Genomic DNA, 19,924 nt, shown 5'->3' on the forward strand with positions numbered 1-19,924 from the left:
CAGACACCAATAACTTAGAAAACCTTTTCCCCATTCGCTTAAAAGTTGTCATGATGCATTATCCTCTGTTTTTGTATGTTGAAGAAAAATGTATGAAAAATATGAAATTAATTTTGACTTCAAAGGTTATACATTTCTATAGCTTATTATAAGTGACCATAATTTGTGAAGTAAACAGTTATCAATGTACTTCAATACAAGTGTGTCTAGCAAAAATAAGTATTAGAGATGAATAGGTTCTACCCAGTTGTTTTTCATATCAACGGCAAAATCACAACATTTAAGACGTGATTTTGGAGTATTTAGTCTTGTTTTCTCTCAGAGAATTTTTTTTTATCCGCAGGAATTGCTTCTATATATCTGTCTGTCACAATGGAAAAAGGTAAACATGTTTAAGCATTTGTTTTGAAAATTATTTTAAATGGTCTAGTTCATGCTATATTTTTTTTCTTGTTTGGAATCACAGAAAGTATATTGACAGGACTGAGAGAATAGGATAATAGGATTCGTCATGATATGAATCTGAAACTTTAGACATTTTGATAATTATAACTTTGACTTTTGATGTTCTAGATTGAAAGGTGAAAAAGAATATAAATTATGGGCACATTCTAGATTGAAATGTAAGAAAGTAATTAAATCAAGGGCGCTCAATGGATGTTTGCTTTCAGATGATAAAACATGCTAAGAGCTCCATTTGACTCAAATTAATATTTTTTCAACTAGAATAAATATTTTTCATAATAAAAATTAAGAACTAACTAATAGGAACTGAGAATACATCAGAAGTTAAATTCCAGAGTAATACTCTTTGTCATATTTTGAATCTATATGCCCCAAATTAGGATTCCTGAGTTAAGGTCTAGTTAATAATGGAAGCAACATTGAAGACTTGTATGTTCCCCAATATATTGATTTTCCCGAGGTATTTGTTCTCTTTCAGAGGAATCAGTGGATCCTGAGAGGTTGTTGCAGTGTCCCTATGATAAAAATCACAAAATCAGATCATGCAGGTTCCCATACCATCTTGTGAAATGCAAAGAGGTAATGTTTCACTGGAACATGTTGATATTACATAATTTCTTTAGTTCATGGATAAATTGGAGTATTGTTTTTATAATAAATTGTAGGAAATATATGTGAAAATGTGAGAGAATGTAGGCATAAATATCAGTGAGATTTTTGTATTTCTTCTGAAATCTCTGCAGCATGTAATGGAAAGTACGACAGTCCTAATCCAATTTATTTCTAGAGATATATTTCTAGATCTCTATTCAAAGCAGAACAAAGGCAAATGTTTTGTGTCGGTAATTATGTCTAACTCTGTGTGCCATATTTCTTTTTTTTTGTCTTTTTATTGTGAAAATAACATACAGAGAACTTTACATACCTCACAAATATTAGAGGTGGTTTCGTTTTCCTCCCCATTTCCTAATGTACAAAATGTAAATGAAGTTATTCTTATATTATTTTCTTAAAACAACCGCTGTATTTTATGGTCTAGAATTCAGTTTGAGTACTTGACTTTTCATGCCATGTTTATAAACATAAAATGGGAGATGCATTGTGTCTATTTTGTATATTGAAGGTATTTATTACAAAATTGCTCTTATTTTCATCAAAAATTACACAATATTTGAAGGTTCAATGAACTGTGGGTAGGAAATTAATTTTTTTCTTCATGTAGCACTGCTACAATAAGTTTCAGAGCTGTAGGAAATTCATAGTTTCTGCTATTTTGTTTGTAAAGAAGACACATGTGATGACCCTTCATTTTGGATATTTTCAAGTATGTTTTCAATCACCCTATCTATGCATTTGTAAATTTTATATAAATAACCCATATTTGAGTAAACATAGGACAAAATTGAACACTTATGTGCATTTCTAAAGTTCCATATAGAATTTATGTGTGTCTTGGCCCTATTTCCTCATTAAAGAAATAATATCAACCTGAGAGTTTGATATCACTGTATCATTTTTTTAATGCCAGCTCATGCAGGAGAGTCATAAACCTTCTTATCTCCCCTCTCAAATGAGAATAGAAGAAGTTCTATGAAAATTGTAGAAGTCTATCCCTTTGCAAACGGATGCACTATTATTTTTTTTTTTACCTTCCCCTCCCCAAATTAGATAAATATATACACAATGCAGTGCACTAGAATCAAATACAGTGAAAACAGGGGTTCTACCATGGGGAGGAACACACCAAAGGGAAAAAAATCAAATAGTTCATTAAAAATATGTTAAAAACAATAACAAGAAGGGGAAAATAACCACTTGTATACCTATCTTATTTGATTTATCATCTTTTTTAAATAAGTTTTTAGTGTGAAAATACTTTACAGAGTGGTTACAGTTACAGGAGTAAGATAATGAGTATTTTTCTTATCAAACATTGTTGCCTCCTCCGTTGAGTTTCCACTGCCATCCCTTCCCCTATCTCCAGAATTACATTTACCCCCCTCCCACCCTGCTTAAATGATAAAGTTCATTTTTGACATAGCATATTTTAAATAAATTTTTACTGTGAAAATATTGTATAGAAGGGTTACAATTAATGAGTGCATTTCTTATCCACAATTGTTTCCTCCTCCTTTAGTTTTCTGCTACTATCCCCTTTCTCCCAACTCTTCAACTACATCCCCTCAGTCCCATCTCCACCTCTGCCGAAATTGAAAAGTTTGCATTTCAAAATAACATCCTGTACATCTGATTGTGGTAATGGGTCAACATGTATAAACATTTTGTTATTTCTCTAACCCTACTGAAATCAAACCAACATTCAATACAGTGAAAACAGAGATTATACCATGGGGGAGGAACATACAAAACAACAAAAAAAAGCACATGGTATCTTTTAAATAGGTTAGAAACAATACCAAGGAGGAAAATTAAAAACCTTTGTCCCTCACCTTGGGTCCATTTCGCTTAACATCATCTTATCTGATCTTTGCTGCTTATCGCAGATATATACTAATTATTGCAAATTGAAGAAACTATGGGACCTATGTTTATTTGGGCCTGGCTTACTTCACTTAATATTTTTTCCAAGTCTTTCCATTTCCTAACAAATGGCGCAATGTACTTCTTTCTGACCTTGATTCCAACCTCACAACTATATTCTACCCCTGCCTTAACCCTCTCTTTAATTGCAGAGTTCATTTTTTATAAGCCTCTGTACATCACTTTTGAACATTTCTGCTTAACCTAAATGTACACTAGTTTTTTCCAAATAAGGGAAACAATGGATCTATATTTCTTTGAGCCTGGCTTACTTAAATTAATATAATTTTTCTGAGTCTTTCCATTTCCAATAAATTGAGCAATGTCATTCTTTCTGATAGAGGCATAGAATTCCATTTTGCATGTATTTACCACATTTACTTAATCCACTCATCTACTGGGGGGCTTCGGGGTTGGTTCTATACCTTAGCTATGACAAATAATGGTGATATTTTTAGTATGGTCTTGTATTCATTTGGGTAAATGAGCAAAAGAGGCATTATTCGATCATAGAGAAGCTCAATGTGGAGTCTTTTGATGAACCTCCATACTGTTTGGGGTACAGGTTGACCCATTGTAACAATGAAATATACAAGGCACTATGTTGAAAATGAACTTTACAACTTTAGCTGTGAGGGTGAGGGGTAGAGGAGAGGAGTTGGGGAGATGAGGAGGGAAGAGATCTTAGGGGGAAAAAAGAGGAGGGAGTAACAATACTCCATAGGAAATGTACTCATTACATTATTCATATAGCTCTAATCCCTCTTTACAGTATCTTTACAATAAAAAATATGTATTAAAAAAAGAATGTACTAGCACAGTACCTATACCATGGTGTCAAGCCTATGGTAGATATCCTGAACAAAGTAATCTAAAAAGTGAAAATTTGAAAATGTTTCTTCATATTTGAACTTTTGTTATACAGAATCATCCTGACATTGCTGCCAGATTGGCTACTTGTCCCTTTAATGCTCGTCACCTGGTTCCACGAGATCAACTCACTGAACATATTGCAACTTGTATGGACAAAACTTCCCTTGAAGATGATGTAGGTAAGCTTGATAATTAAAATACAATCCAAATCAGTGTAGGCCCTTTGCACCTGCATGCTATTGTGATGCTAGATTTCTCTTTGTTTGTAGATAACATCATATGGAATGAGAAACAATCCAAGAGTTCTGAAAGTACATGGCAATGTGTGTCCTCTGAGGAAGACTGGGATAAAGGTAAAAAGCTTGTTGAACTTCCTGCATTTTCCATTATTTACTCTCAACTTACTTTGTACTGTTGTATCATTTCTTCCCTTAGTAGTGAAATTAAAAATTCTTTGTTCAATTTTGAGTGTCTTGTATGCTAATATCAATAACATATATGAAAATATGCAGTCTTAACTGATTAAAAACCATGTCAAACATTTAAATGATATGTTGTTGCACATCGGTAAGAATTCATACATTTCAATCTTTATTATCCAGCTAAAAGTTTCTTGGGAGTCTCTTAGGGACAACAACCTTGTTGTTCTTCTTTATCAATGTATAATGTTAGAGCCAATCTATTCTAGCACCTCAGTCAAGTATGTAATTCTCCCTTTCGCAGAATCCTTGGAAGATCCTAGCCCAAGTTTTGTTTGGGGCACAATCAAATCATCTGGCAACAACAGGTAAAGAAAATGGGTTTCTTCTGATATACTATTGTCTTTTAAAATTCAAAGTAAAGAAATAGGATAAATGAATAAAAAACTTGCTCTTCTATATAACCATATATTTTGCTCACTACAAAGGAAGTTTTGGATTGCTCTCTGAACTGGTGAACCTGTGATAGGTGGCAAAATCAAATACAGATTCACTAGGACTGATACAAAATGCAATCACCCAAATACTTCAAATCAGATTACCTTATCTGAATATTCTTCTCATTCTCTTATAATAAATTTAAATCAGGGAAGCCATAGATAACAGTATTATGTTGGGCCAATCTTTTTATAACCATTTTCATGTTTTCAGGATTCAACCATCACATCAATTATGATAGTGTAAATGGCAGTATCTTCAATTGGTAATTGTTAAAATTAAAGACTTATGGGTGGGTTACTATGTCTTCCTTCTGAAATTCATTAATGAATATTACAGGAATGGCTATCTGATTTAAATTTTCTCCATAAATTAGTATAAGATATTTGAGGGATTCTTGAGATGATTTGCAATTTTCACTTTACAAAGATACATATTAATAAACTGTATTTAGAGCTATTTTTAACAGCAATACATACATGGATTTCAAATTTCACATTGCTGTTTAAAGTATAAATACACATTAGATATGGTATAGATTGGAAATTCAAAATTAGAGGTGTAACTACAAAAGTTATGCTATCTCAGGGAGTATTTATGAGATTGTTTAAAGAATTTTAATTACTAGAATGAAGTTGTCCTTCTAGAGTCACAAAATAGGTTATATTCTTGATTTTATGGAACTTGAACACATCAAGTCTCTCTGACGTGGTAAGATGGCAAATAGAGGAAAAAGTGAACAGTAATTGGGTTTTCTTGGAATTCTTCATAAGCATTTATTTAATTTGGAATCATGTCATTTGTCTTGCTTGCCAATATGAGACCTCTTCCTTTTTGTGAGACAATATATTCTAGATGTATTGATAATGTTAAGAATTTTCATCTCTGATCAGTCTAGAAAAAAAAAAAGAACAACAATGTCTGAGAAGGTGGCTCAGTGGTAGAGAGCTTGCCTTGCATGCATGAGGCCTGGTTTTGATTCCCCAGCACCACATAAGCAAAAGGGAAAAAAGCAAGAAGTGGTGCTGTGGCTCAAGTGGTAGAGTGCTAGCCTTAGGCGGAAGAGTTGACGGACATCTTCTAGGCACAGAATTCAGGCCCCATGACTGGACCTCCCCCCAAAAAGCTTATTCAACATAAGACCAAGGAGAATTTATGTGAGCCTGTCCTCACAGTCAGGCCTCTTATATTCTTCCTGTGAAATGGTAGTAAGAATACTAATTATTTGTATTCAAATATCTGTTGTATGTCAAACATATTACAATATTAGGTGAAGGATGCATTGGCAGTTTATATAGTGAAAAACGTGCTGAGTAGGAATAATAGTAATAGATAAATGCACCCTTGCATCTGGTGACAATTTGCTAATTCATAAAGATTATAGCAGAGACTAAAAATCCTGTTTACAAACTGAACAGATCAATTAGTATTTGATCAACCCAATACATTTATTCTTGGGGTTAAGGAGTTTCTCATCCTCTGTCACGCAGAGGAAAATGAAAATGTCGTGGAAAACAATTTTTGGGGTAGCAAACCATTCTTGAGGCAGGCCAGATAATAATGTTAATTCTAGCAACTCACATGTTTTACCCTTAAGGATCTAATTATAGATTAATGAGGGATATTTTGCAGATTCATTTCTGGCAATTAATCCCCTCAAAATTGAATACTATAGAATGTATTCTACTTAAGGAAAACTATGGTTACTCGTAGACAAGTAGTGTGCATAAATGTTGGGAACAGACAAGCTCAAAAATCATCAGCACACTCAGGATAACAGAGAATAAAAGCCTGGTACAGGTTGCTTAGGGACCTGTAGGAGGCTGAGATCTGAGGATCAGATCTCAGGAATATTTGTCACACTCTCATCACCAATTAACCACCTCAAAACTGGAAGTGTCTCTGTAGCTCATGTGGTAGAACAGTAGAGCTCTAAGGAACTCAGGGACCTTGCCCAAGCCTAAAGTTCAAGCCCAATGACTAGCAAGAACAATAACCAAAGATAGGAATGTAATGCAATATTCATCAACAATGCCCCATACTCACTGGTATTTCCAAAAACTCTGAATTTTTTCCTTTGGAGCAAGTTAGATTTTATTCATTCCCTATGTATAATATCATTTGTTAACCCTTTGAATTTCAGAGAGTAATGTTTGATGAGACAGTGGTATTTACTTACTTCATTGGTTCGTAGAACACTTAATATGTTCTAATGGGATTACTAATTCTGTTCCCTTATGCTAATAAGTCTTCCTTATGGAATCATAATTTTTCTAGCATCTAAAATGTAGATAATACTAAAGAACCTGTAAATTCTTGAATCTGTGAGTGTAGAACACCATGCTACTTGTTGATGTACCTATTCAAGATTTATCCAACCCTAGCTTTGCTATTATATATATGTGTGTGTGTAGGTGTGTGTGTGTGTGTGTGTGTGTGTGTGTGTGTGTGTGTTTGAGCTGTGTTTGTGATCAGATATGTCTGTTACCTGTCCATTTATGGGTGGAAATTTTGTGATGTGTGTGTACGAACTGAAATGGTGTACATTTTTTCCTACTCTGTTTCAATACCCATAAGTAGATGCTACACACATTATTATGTTTTCTTGGAATTGAAAAGTGAGGGTATTTTTTCTGCCTTCAGTTTTTGATTTTACTTAATTACACATTATCGTGGATTTTTTCATGTGTCTTTTTTGTCAATGAGTATTGAATCTTTGCTTGGTCCATTGATATTAAAGCTTCTTACACTGGGCTTTATCCAAGTGATATTTTCCAAATGTTGGTATGTCTCTGGCATATAATTCTCATAACGATACATATTTGAGAAAGCACTGTTAATGTAGGAATGTTACCCTAAGTTAATGGAAATTTTCTATGTTCATTTCAAAGTCCAATATTTCTGAGAGTCCAATATTACTGAGAGGTGACATGCATATGTGTCTTAAAGGTTAAATATTTTTCTGAACTGCTGAATATATTTAGCTGATACAACATCACAATGTACTTATGAGTTCACAATAGACTTTGTTTTGTACACAAATAAGAATGGAAAAGCCGTTAATTTGTTTGAGCCATGGAATATTTCTTGTAATTGTACCTGAAGGTATTTGCATGGTATCCCTTCATATTTTACTTGCGTCCATAAAGCATGTATCCATTGGTAGGATATATCTCATAAAACAATCACTCCTTTTGATTTCTTTTTATGCATCCGTTCACAAATATTGAAATGGAGTGTTGTCTTAAGTTCATTGCAATAACACTATATAGTAAAACCACTCTGGATTTTCTTTTCTGTACAACCACGTGAAGTATTTCTTCCTATTTTCCTGGATGCATGATACATCCATGAATATATTGCAAAGGACCTAGTCAGAAACTCTGTCAAGGCCTGGCTGAGCCTGAATTGGTGATATTAGAGTAAATTTTGAAGAATTGTAAAATAATCGCTTAATTAATACATTGAGTAGGTTCACACTTCAAATGTTCAATGAAGTTTGAATGTGTTGATGCAGAGAGTGTCCAAGTGTCATTATTTGTTAGGTTTGTATACAATGATCAAATTTAAATGGGAAGAGAAGTGGAAGTAAGCCTGAAATTTTTTAGAAATAACTGATGATGTGCTTTCATTAGTTTTTGAATATCTCTCAAACTGCTAGTTTAGTTCTTGTTCATATGCAGAATACAGAAATAAATATTCTAGTGTTTTCCATAGAAAGTAAAATAATATTTCTTGTATTTCTTTGCAGGAATCATTCTATGAACTAGCCATGAGATCAAATTATTTCTCATTGTTTCATCTACATCTTACATTCATTAATATATTGTTGATGCTCACTCAACCAAGTGAATTCCTTTCAATTTCTACTACCTTTTCAAACCCTATTCACATTTACCTTGAATTCAGAAGCAAAGCCAGGTGTTTATGTCCTCATGAAAATCACCATGTCACTATCCACATAGACGTGGCAAGGTTGGAATATAGAAACTTCAATAATCAACTCAAAAATCTACATTTGTTTCCCCATAGAGAACAAATCATACTTCATTATTTATTCTCCTTCAGTTTGCCTGTGAATATCATCTTCCATTTCATATATTGATATAATTGCAGAGCCCAATAAATACATAACAAAACTGTAATGATATTAGACCTCTTATACAAATCTTACACCAATTATATATTCCCATATAGAAAACCCATTAAAATTTCACAGGGATTTTTCAACCAAATTCTGAAGTATATTTCTTACTATACAAGCTTCTCATCCATCTCAATGATTTCCATGTATAATCTCATCTAAACAAGATTCTAGGAGTTCTTCCCAAACATGTGGCAGAAAAAACCAGGTTAATGTATGTATAAACAAAATACATGAAAATCTTATTCTGTTGAGGGGGCAAATTGCAATTTGTGAGGATAGCATGATTGTGTGCTAAAAATACGATATGTTTAGGGCAAGAGGATTCTAAAATATTCCAAGAAAGAGTGGACTGTTATCTGTAGAGTATCAAAAGCACTTTTTTGGAACCATCATCAATGACTATCTTCATATTCAATTTGTGTGTAATTTGCCCCACATATATATGCCCCCACATATTTATAGTGGGCACTGTAGCCCAAAACATTCCTGATGCAAAAGGGAATAATTTTTGAAGCATATTTTAGGAAGATCCACTTTTTGAAAATGGTTGGTAGGACTCCTATGCTATAAATAGAGTTGAATTTTTGCATACAGATGAGGAAGTTAAAGAGGTGAGAATGTGGCTCATATTTATTATTGGTGTTGAAATGGGAGACTTTTTGATTATGGGCTTTTTTCTGCACCTAGTGTATAATTGCAAATGTTTCTTAGTTTTCTTTCAGAAATTGTGAGCAGGAATGAATTCATCATTAATTTGTGAAGGATAGCTTGGAAATTTTAGACTCAGGGAAACCTGAGCCTTTTCCAGTAGGGATATGAAGAGAACAGATTTATCAACACATGTCTGTGTATAGACTGAAAACCAATCTACATACAAATCCGTGTGTAAACTTATGAAAATTAAAATAAATGTATGTATCAATACTCTTCTTTTTCATTAAACTTACGGTCAGTGTTATGTACAGAGTTATTATAAGTATGTATGTGACACAGTGAATAGTTTTCTTGTTACATGTTACCTTATCCCCCATTTTTCTTACACTTTATTCTGCTTCAAAACTCCTGCTGCCCCTGTTGTAAATGCCATTTCCAACATATTGTCTTGTGAGGAATTTTATGGCACTGGTTCACCCATTGTCCTCTATCTCAAATGTTTTTGATTCCTCTTCTTTGCCCGATTCAGATTAAAGTTTACAGTCCACAGGCTATGAAATCAAATATAGTGACAAGAATGAAGAAACACTATGAAAAATAAAGGAAAAATAGCAATAAAAAAGAAAGAGTTTTTCATAGATTTTATATTTTTTTTAAAGAAATCACCAACCATTATAAACCTCATGTTTCTTGAAGTTGATTTTTCTTACCCTAATCTTTTGTTCATATATACATAGCAATTAAGCTCTTGTAATCCTCTTTGGCTGAAACTGGACATATACCAATTAAGACAAAAAAATAAAAAAGAACGTAGGGCGCCAATATTTTAAATGCCACTTCTAAACAAAACATTATGACTCTTCAGTAGGTAAGTTTAAATAGAACATGGTAAACGCAGTAAAATGGTAAAGCAATATTCAATAAATAGTGTTGTAATACTCATTAACTTCCTATAGATGCTGAAAGTTAGATTATACATCACCGTGTCAAACCAATTTCCTAATGAATCAGACCTCGAGGTTAAACACAATACTCAGAATGGAAGAAATAGAGAAATACTAGGTCTCATAGAACATTTTGAAACTTTCTCATTAGAGATGCACAAATACATCAAGTCAAAGAAACGTTGGACCAACTATATTGCTTGAACCTGCACAGGTTCTTTATAGCAAAGGACATAACTAAATAGGTAAATAAACAGCCAAAAGACTGGGAGAAGTTCTTCACTAGCCAAGAAAGACGAAGAGTCTTAGAGCTGAAATAAAAGCAAAATTCAACAAGTCCAATACCCCCCCAAAAGAAAAACCTGAACAATAACGCCACTCTATGAAAAGAAGTCTAAATATTTAAAGAGAGACTTCACTGAGGGCAAATTGAGAATAGCCAAAGGACATATGAAGAAATGCTCAATGTCTCTGTCAAGGAAATGAAGCCGAATAAAGTCAATACTTACATTCCGCCACATTCCATTAGAATGACAAATTTATGTTCATTCCATAGGGAAAACCAGGAACCACTCCAGATGCCTGAGAGTAGATTAATGGATCAGAAAATGTGCGGTATAAACACAATGGAATTCTATTTGCCATTAGAAATAATGACATAGAGCCATTGGTAACGAGATTGAAAAAGTTAAATATATAACATGAATTAAAGGGGGCCAGACCCAAATAAACATAGGCTTCATGGTTTCCTTTACTTCTAAAAACTGGTATTTGTCCATTTTAGTCTTAGAAGAGGATCACAATAGCTTAATACTAATGTACATATGACCATAGAATATTAGGCTAAACAAAATAAGCTCTAAAATAAAAAATCATTTGGTTTTCTTGATTTTTAAAAATATACTGTGTGAAGGTATTTCTCTTTACTTGCCTTCTTCTTTGATTTTCCTATGGTTTGTACAATGTTGTCACTGTATTTGATTTTGGTACACACTGTATTCCATGTAAGTTAATGAGAATTATGTACGGGAAGGGCAACAACAAAATCTGAGACAAAGGATAATGGGAAAACCATACAAGAACAATCACAACAAAACTACATGTTAGTAATAAACATTACACCTGGTGGGAGAGGATAGAGATTTTAGGTAAAAAAAAAAAAAATAACTAAAAATAAAAAACCAATAAGTGAACAATGGGTAAAAACATATGACGAGAAATGTAGTCATTCATTGCTTAGGTATGTAATTCAAATTCCTCTGTACATCTCCTTGACAATATTCCTTTAGAAAGAAGAGTATTGATACATACACTCTTCTCAATTCTCATAGGTTTACATGTAGATTCTTAAGTCAATGTGTTTGTATTACATATACATACACGTGAAAATTGTTCTGATTTCTTGAGGTTCCTAAGAATGCACAGGTTTCCCTGGGTCACCAGGTTTCAAGCCAATATTGACAAATTAATGTTGAAATAATTTTTGGTCAAATATTTATATAGGAATCTAAATAGGCATTTGAAATTGCAAACCAGGAGATCCTGATGCCCAAATATGCTCCAAAGCAGAAACCTCACATTTTCACACCTATCATATATGTAAGCAAGACTGTCCCAAGTAAAACCTCATCTTTATTCAACTACTTCAATTCTTTTGATTACATAGAAATCTAACAAGTAATAAATATTTTTTGGCAAGGGAGATCTTCCTAAAATATACTTGAAAATTTATTCCTTTTGGCCATAAGAACGTTGTGGATCAAGAATGCCAAATGAACTAAAATATGGTGGGCGTGGGGTCCATAAATATGACAGGCAATTTATACACCAGTCGAAAACAAATATTCATTACATATGGCTTCATAAACTGATCTTGAATTACAATCGAAACTTACAGATTAATCTTTCCAGAATATTTTAGTAATGTAGCTAAAAATTTCTCAAACGATGCACAAATTCTTCTCTGATAAATCACAAATTCTCTGTACAAAATATGGTATCTTCAGAGTGCACATTGTCCACCAAAACTAATAAATGTCGATGGTTTATACTCTTGCAAAAATCTATTTTTCCCTTTCACAGACAATGGGAAGAAGTCACATTTCTTCTGCAGAATAGATGACACATGAAAAATATTGACATGATTTAGAATCTTGTGTCTTGAGAAATACATTGCAAAATTAGGTGATTTAAAAAATCTGTAAAAGGCCGGGGACCGATGGCTCACGCCTGTAATCATAGCTACTTAGGAGGCTGAGATCTGAGAATCGCGGTTCAAAGCCAGCCCGGGCAGAAAAGACCGTGAGACTCCCATCTCCAAAAAACCACTAGAAAACCGGAAGTGGCGCTGTAGCTCAAGTGGTAGAGCGCTCGCCTTGAGCTGAAGAGCTGAGGGACAGCGCCCAGGCCCAGAGTTCAAGCCCCATTATTGACAAAAAAAAAAAAAAAAAAATCTGTAAAAGTTTCCTACGCATTCTTCTTTTTGGAACACATAAATTAATGGGAAATTTGTATTAGTAACCACATATTATTTTATTTATATTAAAATTATATATAATATTTTAATCATAATATATATTATAAATATAATATTATATTATATTTATTTATATATATTTCTTCTATTTTTAATCATATTCTACATTATTAATTAGTGAAATGGAACATATTATTCCCAGACAAACGTACCTATTGTGAGACGTGAACTCACCTACATTTAGAACTTAGGAAACAGTACTTTCGTCGGATTTCTTTCTTCACCCAATATCGTAGGCATTCTATGTAATGGACACTTGGCTAAATCCAAGGTGTCCCTGAAAGACTCGCTTTGGGCTTGTATACACTTCAATCCCACATTTTGTTTGATTGAATATTCTTTAATTATGCACAATTATTCATTGTGTAAAATAGTCAAGATTCTTGAGTCCCCCTAAGATCAAAAAAAGCTGATTCTTTTTATATCTCCCTTGACAATTCCCTGTAACTCATGTCTCTGTCATTGCAAGACAAAATAATCATGTAACTTCTGCATTGATTACAGTGCAATTCAATGTTCTCCTCTCAATATTCCCAAAAATTCCTTTATACATTTGTAAATATCTACTGTCAGTAAGACCTTCATGGAAGACTCTTGATAGTATATAACACATTATTAAGGACCAAGGTATATGTAGGAAAAGGCCATTAATATCACACATTCTCCCTCACATGGAAACCACTTTGTAATGAGATTGAGATGATTTTAATGGAAAACTTTGAATTGATAGATTCGGAACTTGGCAAAGCTCTCTATACAATTCCTGCAAAAATGTCATATCATTATACGGCAGGGAGCAATTTGAAACACTTCTGTCACACATTGTGCTTTTTAGTCCTTCAATGTTACACAGAAATATTGCAAATTGTTCTCTTCTGCCTTTATTTTTATTTGTCTGTCTTGGAGTTTGTACTGTAAGCGTGGGCTTTGTCTCTGCATACTTTAGCTCAAGGCTTGAGCTTTGCCCCTTGAGAAAGTTCGCCACTTTGAATTTTCTGATGGTAATTTGGAGTAAAATATCTCATGGACGTTCCTGCCTGTGCTGTCTTTGAACCTTATCCTCAGATCTCATCTCCCTGAGTACTTAGGATTATAGGATTTAGCCAGTGTCGCTCAGCTGTTCTTACTCTTATCTAATAAAATACCAAAGTAGCAACTTAAAAATTATCCACAGGTATTTAAACAACATCGACGAAATTTCACAGCATCTCTGAAGAGAAAATTTGCAGTGAAGTGTTCCAATTCACTTTATTTTGCGTCCTCTAGAAGAAACCCAGATATTAATGGAGAAGGAAAAGAAAATTATCAGACATGTAGATCTAAAATCACTAACCATATTTACAAAACACTGAAGATATTGTAGGGAAAATAATCTTTCATTTGGGCAGAATTCATTTAAGTGACATTACATTAATAGCCAGTGTTTTTTTTATTTTTAATCATTGTATTATGATCAAAGATATACCTCGAAAAGGGTGCTAATATTTACCTATTTGTTAGAAGATTCGACACAGTTTCTACAATCTATTTGCTATCTAAAAGTGAAATATATTTCTTATCTAATATTCCCTTTTTGAAGACAATTACTTTGTAAACAATTAATTTTATTCAAGGCTGGACAAATCTCGTTAATTCACAACATTCACTGTTCCCCACCTTCCCCATATTTATCCTTCAAATCCCCAGTTAAGAATGAATTAAATGCCTCCAGCAGAAGGAATGATATCACCCCAGTTGTTAGGAAATGGAAAGTCTTGGAAAAAATTATATTGTGAAATAAGCCAGCGCAAAGAAACATGGGTCTCATGATTTCCCTCATTTACAGTAAATAGTATAAATCGAGGAGAAGCAGAAAGGTCCAAAAGTTATGTATATATGATTATACAATAAGAGGATAAATGAAATGAATAGATAGGGACACAAGTTTTTCCTACTTTCTTGCTATTATTTTTAATGATTCTAAACTCTTCTATGAGATTTATTTATTTTTCTTGTATGCTCTTCCCCAAATTATAACCCATATTTTCACTGTATTTGATGACAGTGTCCTGTGTCTTTTTTATACATTTTTCTAATTTGTGGAGGGAAGGAAAATAACAAATGCTGAAATAGGATACTGGTTGACGAGTTGTAACAATAATATGTAGGAGACTTTATACTGAAAACCACCTTTACAATTTGGGAGTGTGGGGTAATTGTGGAGGTGGGGTGGCAAGGGATTGTAGGGGAAAATCAAAGGAGAAGGTGATAATGCTCGATAGGAAATGTATTCATTACCTTACTCATTTAATTGTAACCCCTCTCTACACTATTTTTACACTATCTTTTGAAGGAACTGAAGTAGTTCCTGCTGCCTCATGGTCCAGGTAGAAGAACATGGTAAGTATTGGATAAATGATATGTTAGTGATTAAACCTTCTTCATATGAGTACATGTCTTCAGTAGGTGAACAAGGAATTTGGGGTTTCATTATGAAGAAAAGTCTTCTATTGCCCTGTATGCACACAATTTTAGGTCTACTTTATAATATATAAATTTCTGATTTCCTGTTCTTATGAAAACTGCCACAAAAAAAAGAATGAAACCTGCACTGGCAATTAGTGTACCACTCAAACCAGACAGAAGGTCAGACCCAAGCCAATAGATATAAACAGTATGATATTTTATATGTGTTAGAAAGGATAGGAAAGCCACCAAGTGTTCAATTCTACTGAAGAACAGCAGAGTTCTCAGAAAGCTTAAAAAGGGAAAAAATAGAGCATGATGTGCAACCTTTGCTTTTATCATTTTTACCTGCGGGGAAGCATTGACTTGCCATAAGGTGGGATGATGTTCAATAAATTGATTTATCATGACAAAGAAATTATGGTTCTATCAATGCTAGAATAACTGCAGCCTCATCTTGAATGCACATGGTAAGCACGTGACCTCTGCTGTTGAGACAGCTACTTGATGTTAGTCCTTATCTATCGAGAGGGTAAGGTTTCCTGCTCTGCTTGGTGGTTTAATTTGACACACATCAGAAAGGTGCGGTTTATCTTCACTCTCCTTGCATGTACAATCTTATGTTTTTAACGACCCTGTCATAAATAAAAACCATACTTTGTTCTTAGTTTCTGTAAGGTCAGCGGTTTGGCTTCTCACAGGTTCAGTGTCCTATTCCATTTCCTATATTTTTCTGTAAGTCCAAGCAACTAACTACACAATTAAAATGTTTTCTCCTTGTGGAAGTACATTTGAAATCTCTGAAAGTGAGTCTAAATATTTCCTCACTTTCCTCACAGTTATACATTAAATCTTTCATAAGAACTTGGTAAGTCAGACTTCTTGCTGTTAATCAAGTTACAAGACTGTGCTACAGTTTGGGTAAATGACATGCCACTGGTAAAGGGACCTGCTTAAGTCTACTGATGCACAGTGTGTGATTCATAATTTTGTTGAGTAATTTTCAATTATTTAATGCTGTAATCCATAATCTAGAAACAAATTTCATCAAAATATAAAATGTTCAATTACTATATGAGAAAATTCGTTGCATAGAATCATGTTGACATTTCTGCAAATATGGCTGTGTGTCCTCTCAATGTTCACCATTGAGTTCCATGGAATCAAACCAATAAGTATATACTATGCTCAATGGAAGAAAAGTTTGAAAGGAAAGTATATTTGTTTCATTTCTAGCACAAGTCCTACAATATCGTAGCCCCTTTAGACCATTGCAATGCTTGATGATTATTTCCCTGTTTGTGTAATCAACTCTTGGTAACATGGCAATATCCATTCTCTTAGGATGATTGAGTTTAGTATAAAGAGCTCCTTTAGTTTTCCATATTTTTAACTGAGAAAAACTATAGAGAGGGGTTCGATTACATGAGAAAGGTAATGAGTACATTTCTTATCAAGCATTGTTTCTTTCTCCCTTGTTTGACATTATCATCCCTTCTCATATCCCCTCCTTCCACTTCCCCACCCAAAACAACCACCCCACACCCCGGAGGCCAAAGTTGTAATGTTTGTTTTCTGATATAACATCTTGTACGACAATCTCATTTTTGCAATGGGCCCACCTGTATCACTATGTAAACAATTTGTTTCATGCATAAATCTCCCTTTAAATAATGATGACACCTTTATCTGTCATGGTCACTCATTGAATATTTTCCTCAATAATTTCATCCTTACTAGTGCAAATCTTTAAATCCTATCATCCTATTACTTGAAGTCTGGCAATTCTAACCAAAGTGACCAAAACATGTCTTAAAGAGGTATTTTTAAATTTTCTTCTTGAAGCTTTACAACTATTTCTAATTATTTTTGAGTCACTGTTTCATGGTACTAGTTTAGTTTCTTCAATACACCTGTTTATATCTTGCTCAGCAAAGTGCCTGAACTCAGACATCATCTAGCACCTAAAATGAGTATCTGTATCATACATAGCAATTATGTTTGGCTATACCTTAGCCCCAAAATTTAGGAACACAATGAAATACTTTCACAAGTGGCAACTGAAATGCAATTTTCATCTGGATCTCATGTTCCTGGGTAAGAAGAAAATAAACAAACTATATTAAATGACTAAAAATTGTACTGTTCTCAATAAACTTCTTTCTTTCTAACAATCAATACTTTTTGGATTGAACACTGATTCTCTAATTAAAGAAGAACAGTCTCTATGATGTGATGATCACTATCACCATTTTAAACATTTTAAACTCTTTTAAACGTTTTAAACAATTAAAACTCTTTACACTTTTTAAATTTACTCATTAACTCAATAGGAATATCCAAGTAAACATGGAAATATTTTTCTGGTTTTCTCTGATCAATTCTTTTATCGTATTAGAATCAATGAAATATTGTTCATATATTTTTGAAAAAAATTACTCTATTTTAAATAAATGTCTATGCTTTGCTATATAAAGATAAAAGAATTGTATGGAATGAAAAATATTCACATGAACATGATCACCTTACAGAAGTATACTATTTTGAATTTTGTAACGTGAGGAAAATATTCTAAGTGGAACTCTTATCATAGAAACAATTGAAGGAACCCCCTGGTGAATTGTTTAAGGAGACAATGTCTGAGGATTACTCTTCATTTTCTCATTGGGAAATTATCAACTTTTCATGGATTAATAAGTTGAACAGAACACATAATTATTTGAGTATATTTGTCATTGTCATTTTCTAATTTCATGTACCTTTAGATCTACCCATGAATATTCAGGTTATTTATTTCCAAACCAGAGAAATATATTTGACATTATTTTATTTAGAAAAAACAAAACATATAAATAGAACTTAATTGAATTCTTTTGTCAAAATGCCTCGATTTGAACATTTAACCCATGATTTTAACCTGATTTTCATTGACTCCTGACATAAGTGGTCCTCCTGCAGTGCATGGGTTACCCATGCTATTTTTTTTTTAAATTTTATTTTATTTTATTTGAGAACATACTGTAGAGGGGGTTACAATTACATGGGCAGGATAATGCATACATTTCTTACCAAGCATTGCAGCCTCCTCCTTTGTTTACCCTTCACATCCCTTCCCACCCTCCTTCCTCCCCCCCACCCAATCATACCCCCACTTCCCCCCCACTCCGACATTGTAAAGCTGGTTTTGACATGACATTTTGTACTTCTCATTGTTGCAACAGGTCCACCTGAATCCTTAAACGACTTGTTTGTCCCCGTCTCCTCCACATGTTATACTGACATCAAATATAGTGAAAGCGGGGGTTACACTGTGGGGGAGGGACATACAAAGCAACAAAGAAATAATCTTATGAATTCGTTAGAAACACATGCATGAAAGAAACAAAAACATTAAAATACATATTTGAGGGTTAGTTTTCCTAATATCACATTCTTTGCCTTTTCCGCTTGACTCATACCTATACTAGATATTGCAAATAAGGGAAACCATGGGACCTATGTTTCTTTGGGCCTAGCTTACTTCACTTAATATAATTTTTTCCAAGCCTTTCCATTTCCTAACAAATGGGGAAATGTCATTCTTTCTGATGGAGGCATAGAATTCCATTGTGTATATATACCACATTTTCTTGATCCATTCATCTACTGAGGGGCATCTGGGTTGGTTCCATATCTTAGCTATGGTAAATAATGCTGCAATAAACATAGTTGTGCTGGTAGCTTTAGTGTGGTCTTGTTTGTAAACATTAGGGTAAATGCCCAAAAGTGGGATTGCTGGTTCATAGGGGAGTTCTATGTGAAGTCTTTTGAGGAACCTCCATAATGCTTTCCAAAGTGGTTGAACAAGTTTACATTCCCACCAACAATGAAGTAAGGTTCCTTTCTGTCCACATCCCCTCCAACATCTGTTGTTGTTAGAGTTCTTGATTTTTGCTGTTCTAACTGGAGTGAGGTGATATCAAAATGTTGTTTTGATTTGCATTACTTATATGGCTAGGGATGTTGAACATTTCTTCATGTGTCTATTGGCCATCCTTCTTTCTTCTTCAGAGAAGCTTCTCTTTAAGTCTTTCACCCACTTACTTATTGGGCAGTTGTTTCTTTGAGGATTTGTTGTTGGGGGGGTTAATTTCTTGAGTTCCAAGTATATTTTAGATATGAGACCCTTGTCCGTTGTATGGCTAGTAAAGATCTTCTCCCAATCCGTGGGCTTTCTATTGATCTTGCTAGCTATGTCATTTGCCCTGCAGAAGCTCTGCAACCTTATGCAATCCCATTTGTCCAACCTTTCTTTGATTTGTTGTGTTTCCGGGTCTCTATTCAGAAAATTTCGGCCTGAGCCAAGGAGACCCAGGGTTTCTCCTATTCCATCCTGTAATGTTTTCAGAGTGTCTGCTAGAGT

The 19,924-nt window shown here is 33.7% G+C and overlaps 1 protein-coding gene across 1 annotated transcript; it reads left to right on the forward strand.

Moving 5' to 3' along the window:
• The first annotated feature begins 372 nt into the window (after positions 1 to 372).
• On the forward strand, positions 373 to 5,065 carry LOC122128002 (gametocyte-specific factor 1-like). The gene is made up of 5 exons (XM_042702306.1): positions 373 to 382; positions 944 to 1,044; positions 3,932 to 4,058; positions 4,603 to 4,638; positions 5,010 to 5,065. Exons 1-5 carry the CDS (start codon positions 373 to 375, stop codon positions 5,063 to 5,065), a joined length of 330 nt encoding a protein of 109 aa, XP_042558240.1.
• Positions 5,066 to 19,924: the final 14,859 nt, after the last annotated feature.

This window comes from Dipodomys spectabilis, unplaced genomic scaffold, assembly GCF_019054845.1.
Source record: "Dipodomys spectabilis isolate Male_0828 unplaced genomic scaffold, ASM1905484v1 ptg000319l, whole genome shotgun sequence".
In the NCBI taxonomy this organism is placed as follows: domain Eukaryota; kingdom Metazoa; phylum Chordata; class Mammalia; order Rodentia; family Heteromyidae; genus Dipodomys; species Dipodomys spectabilis.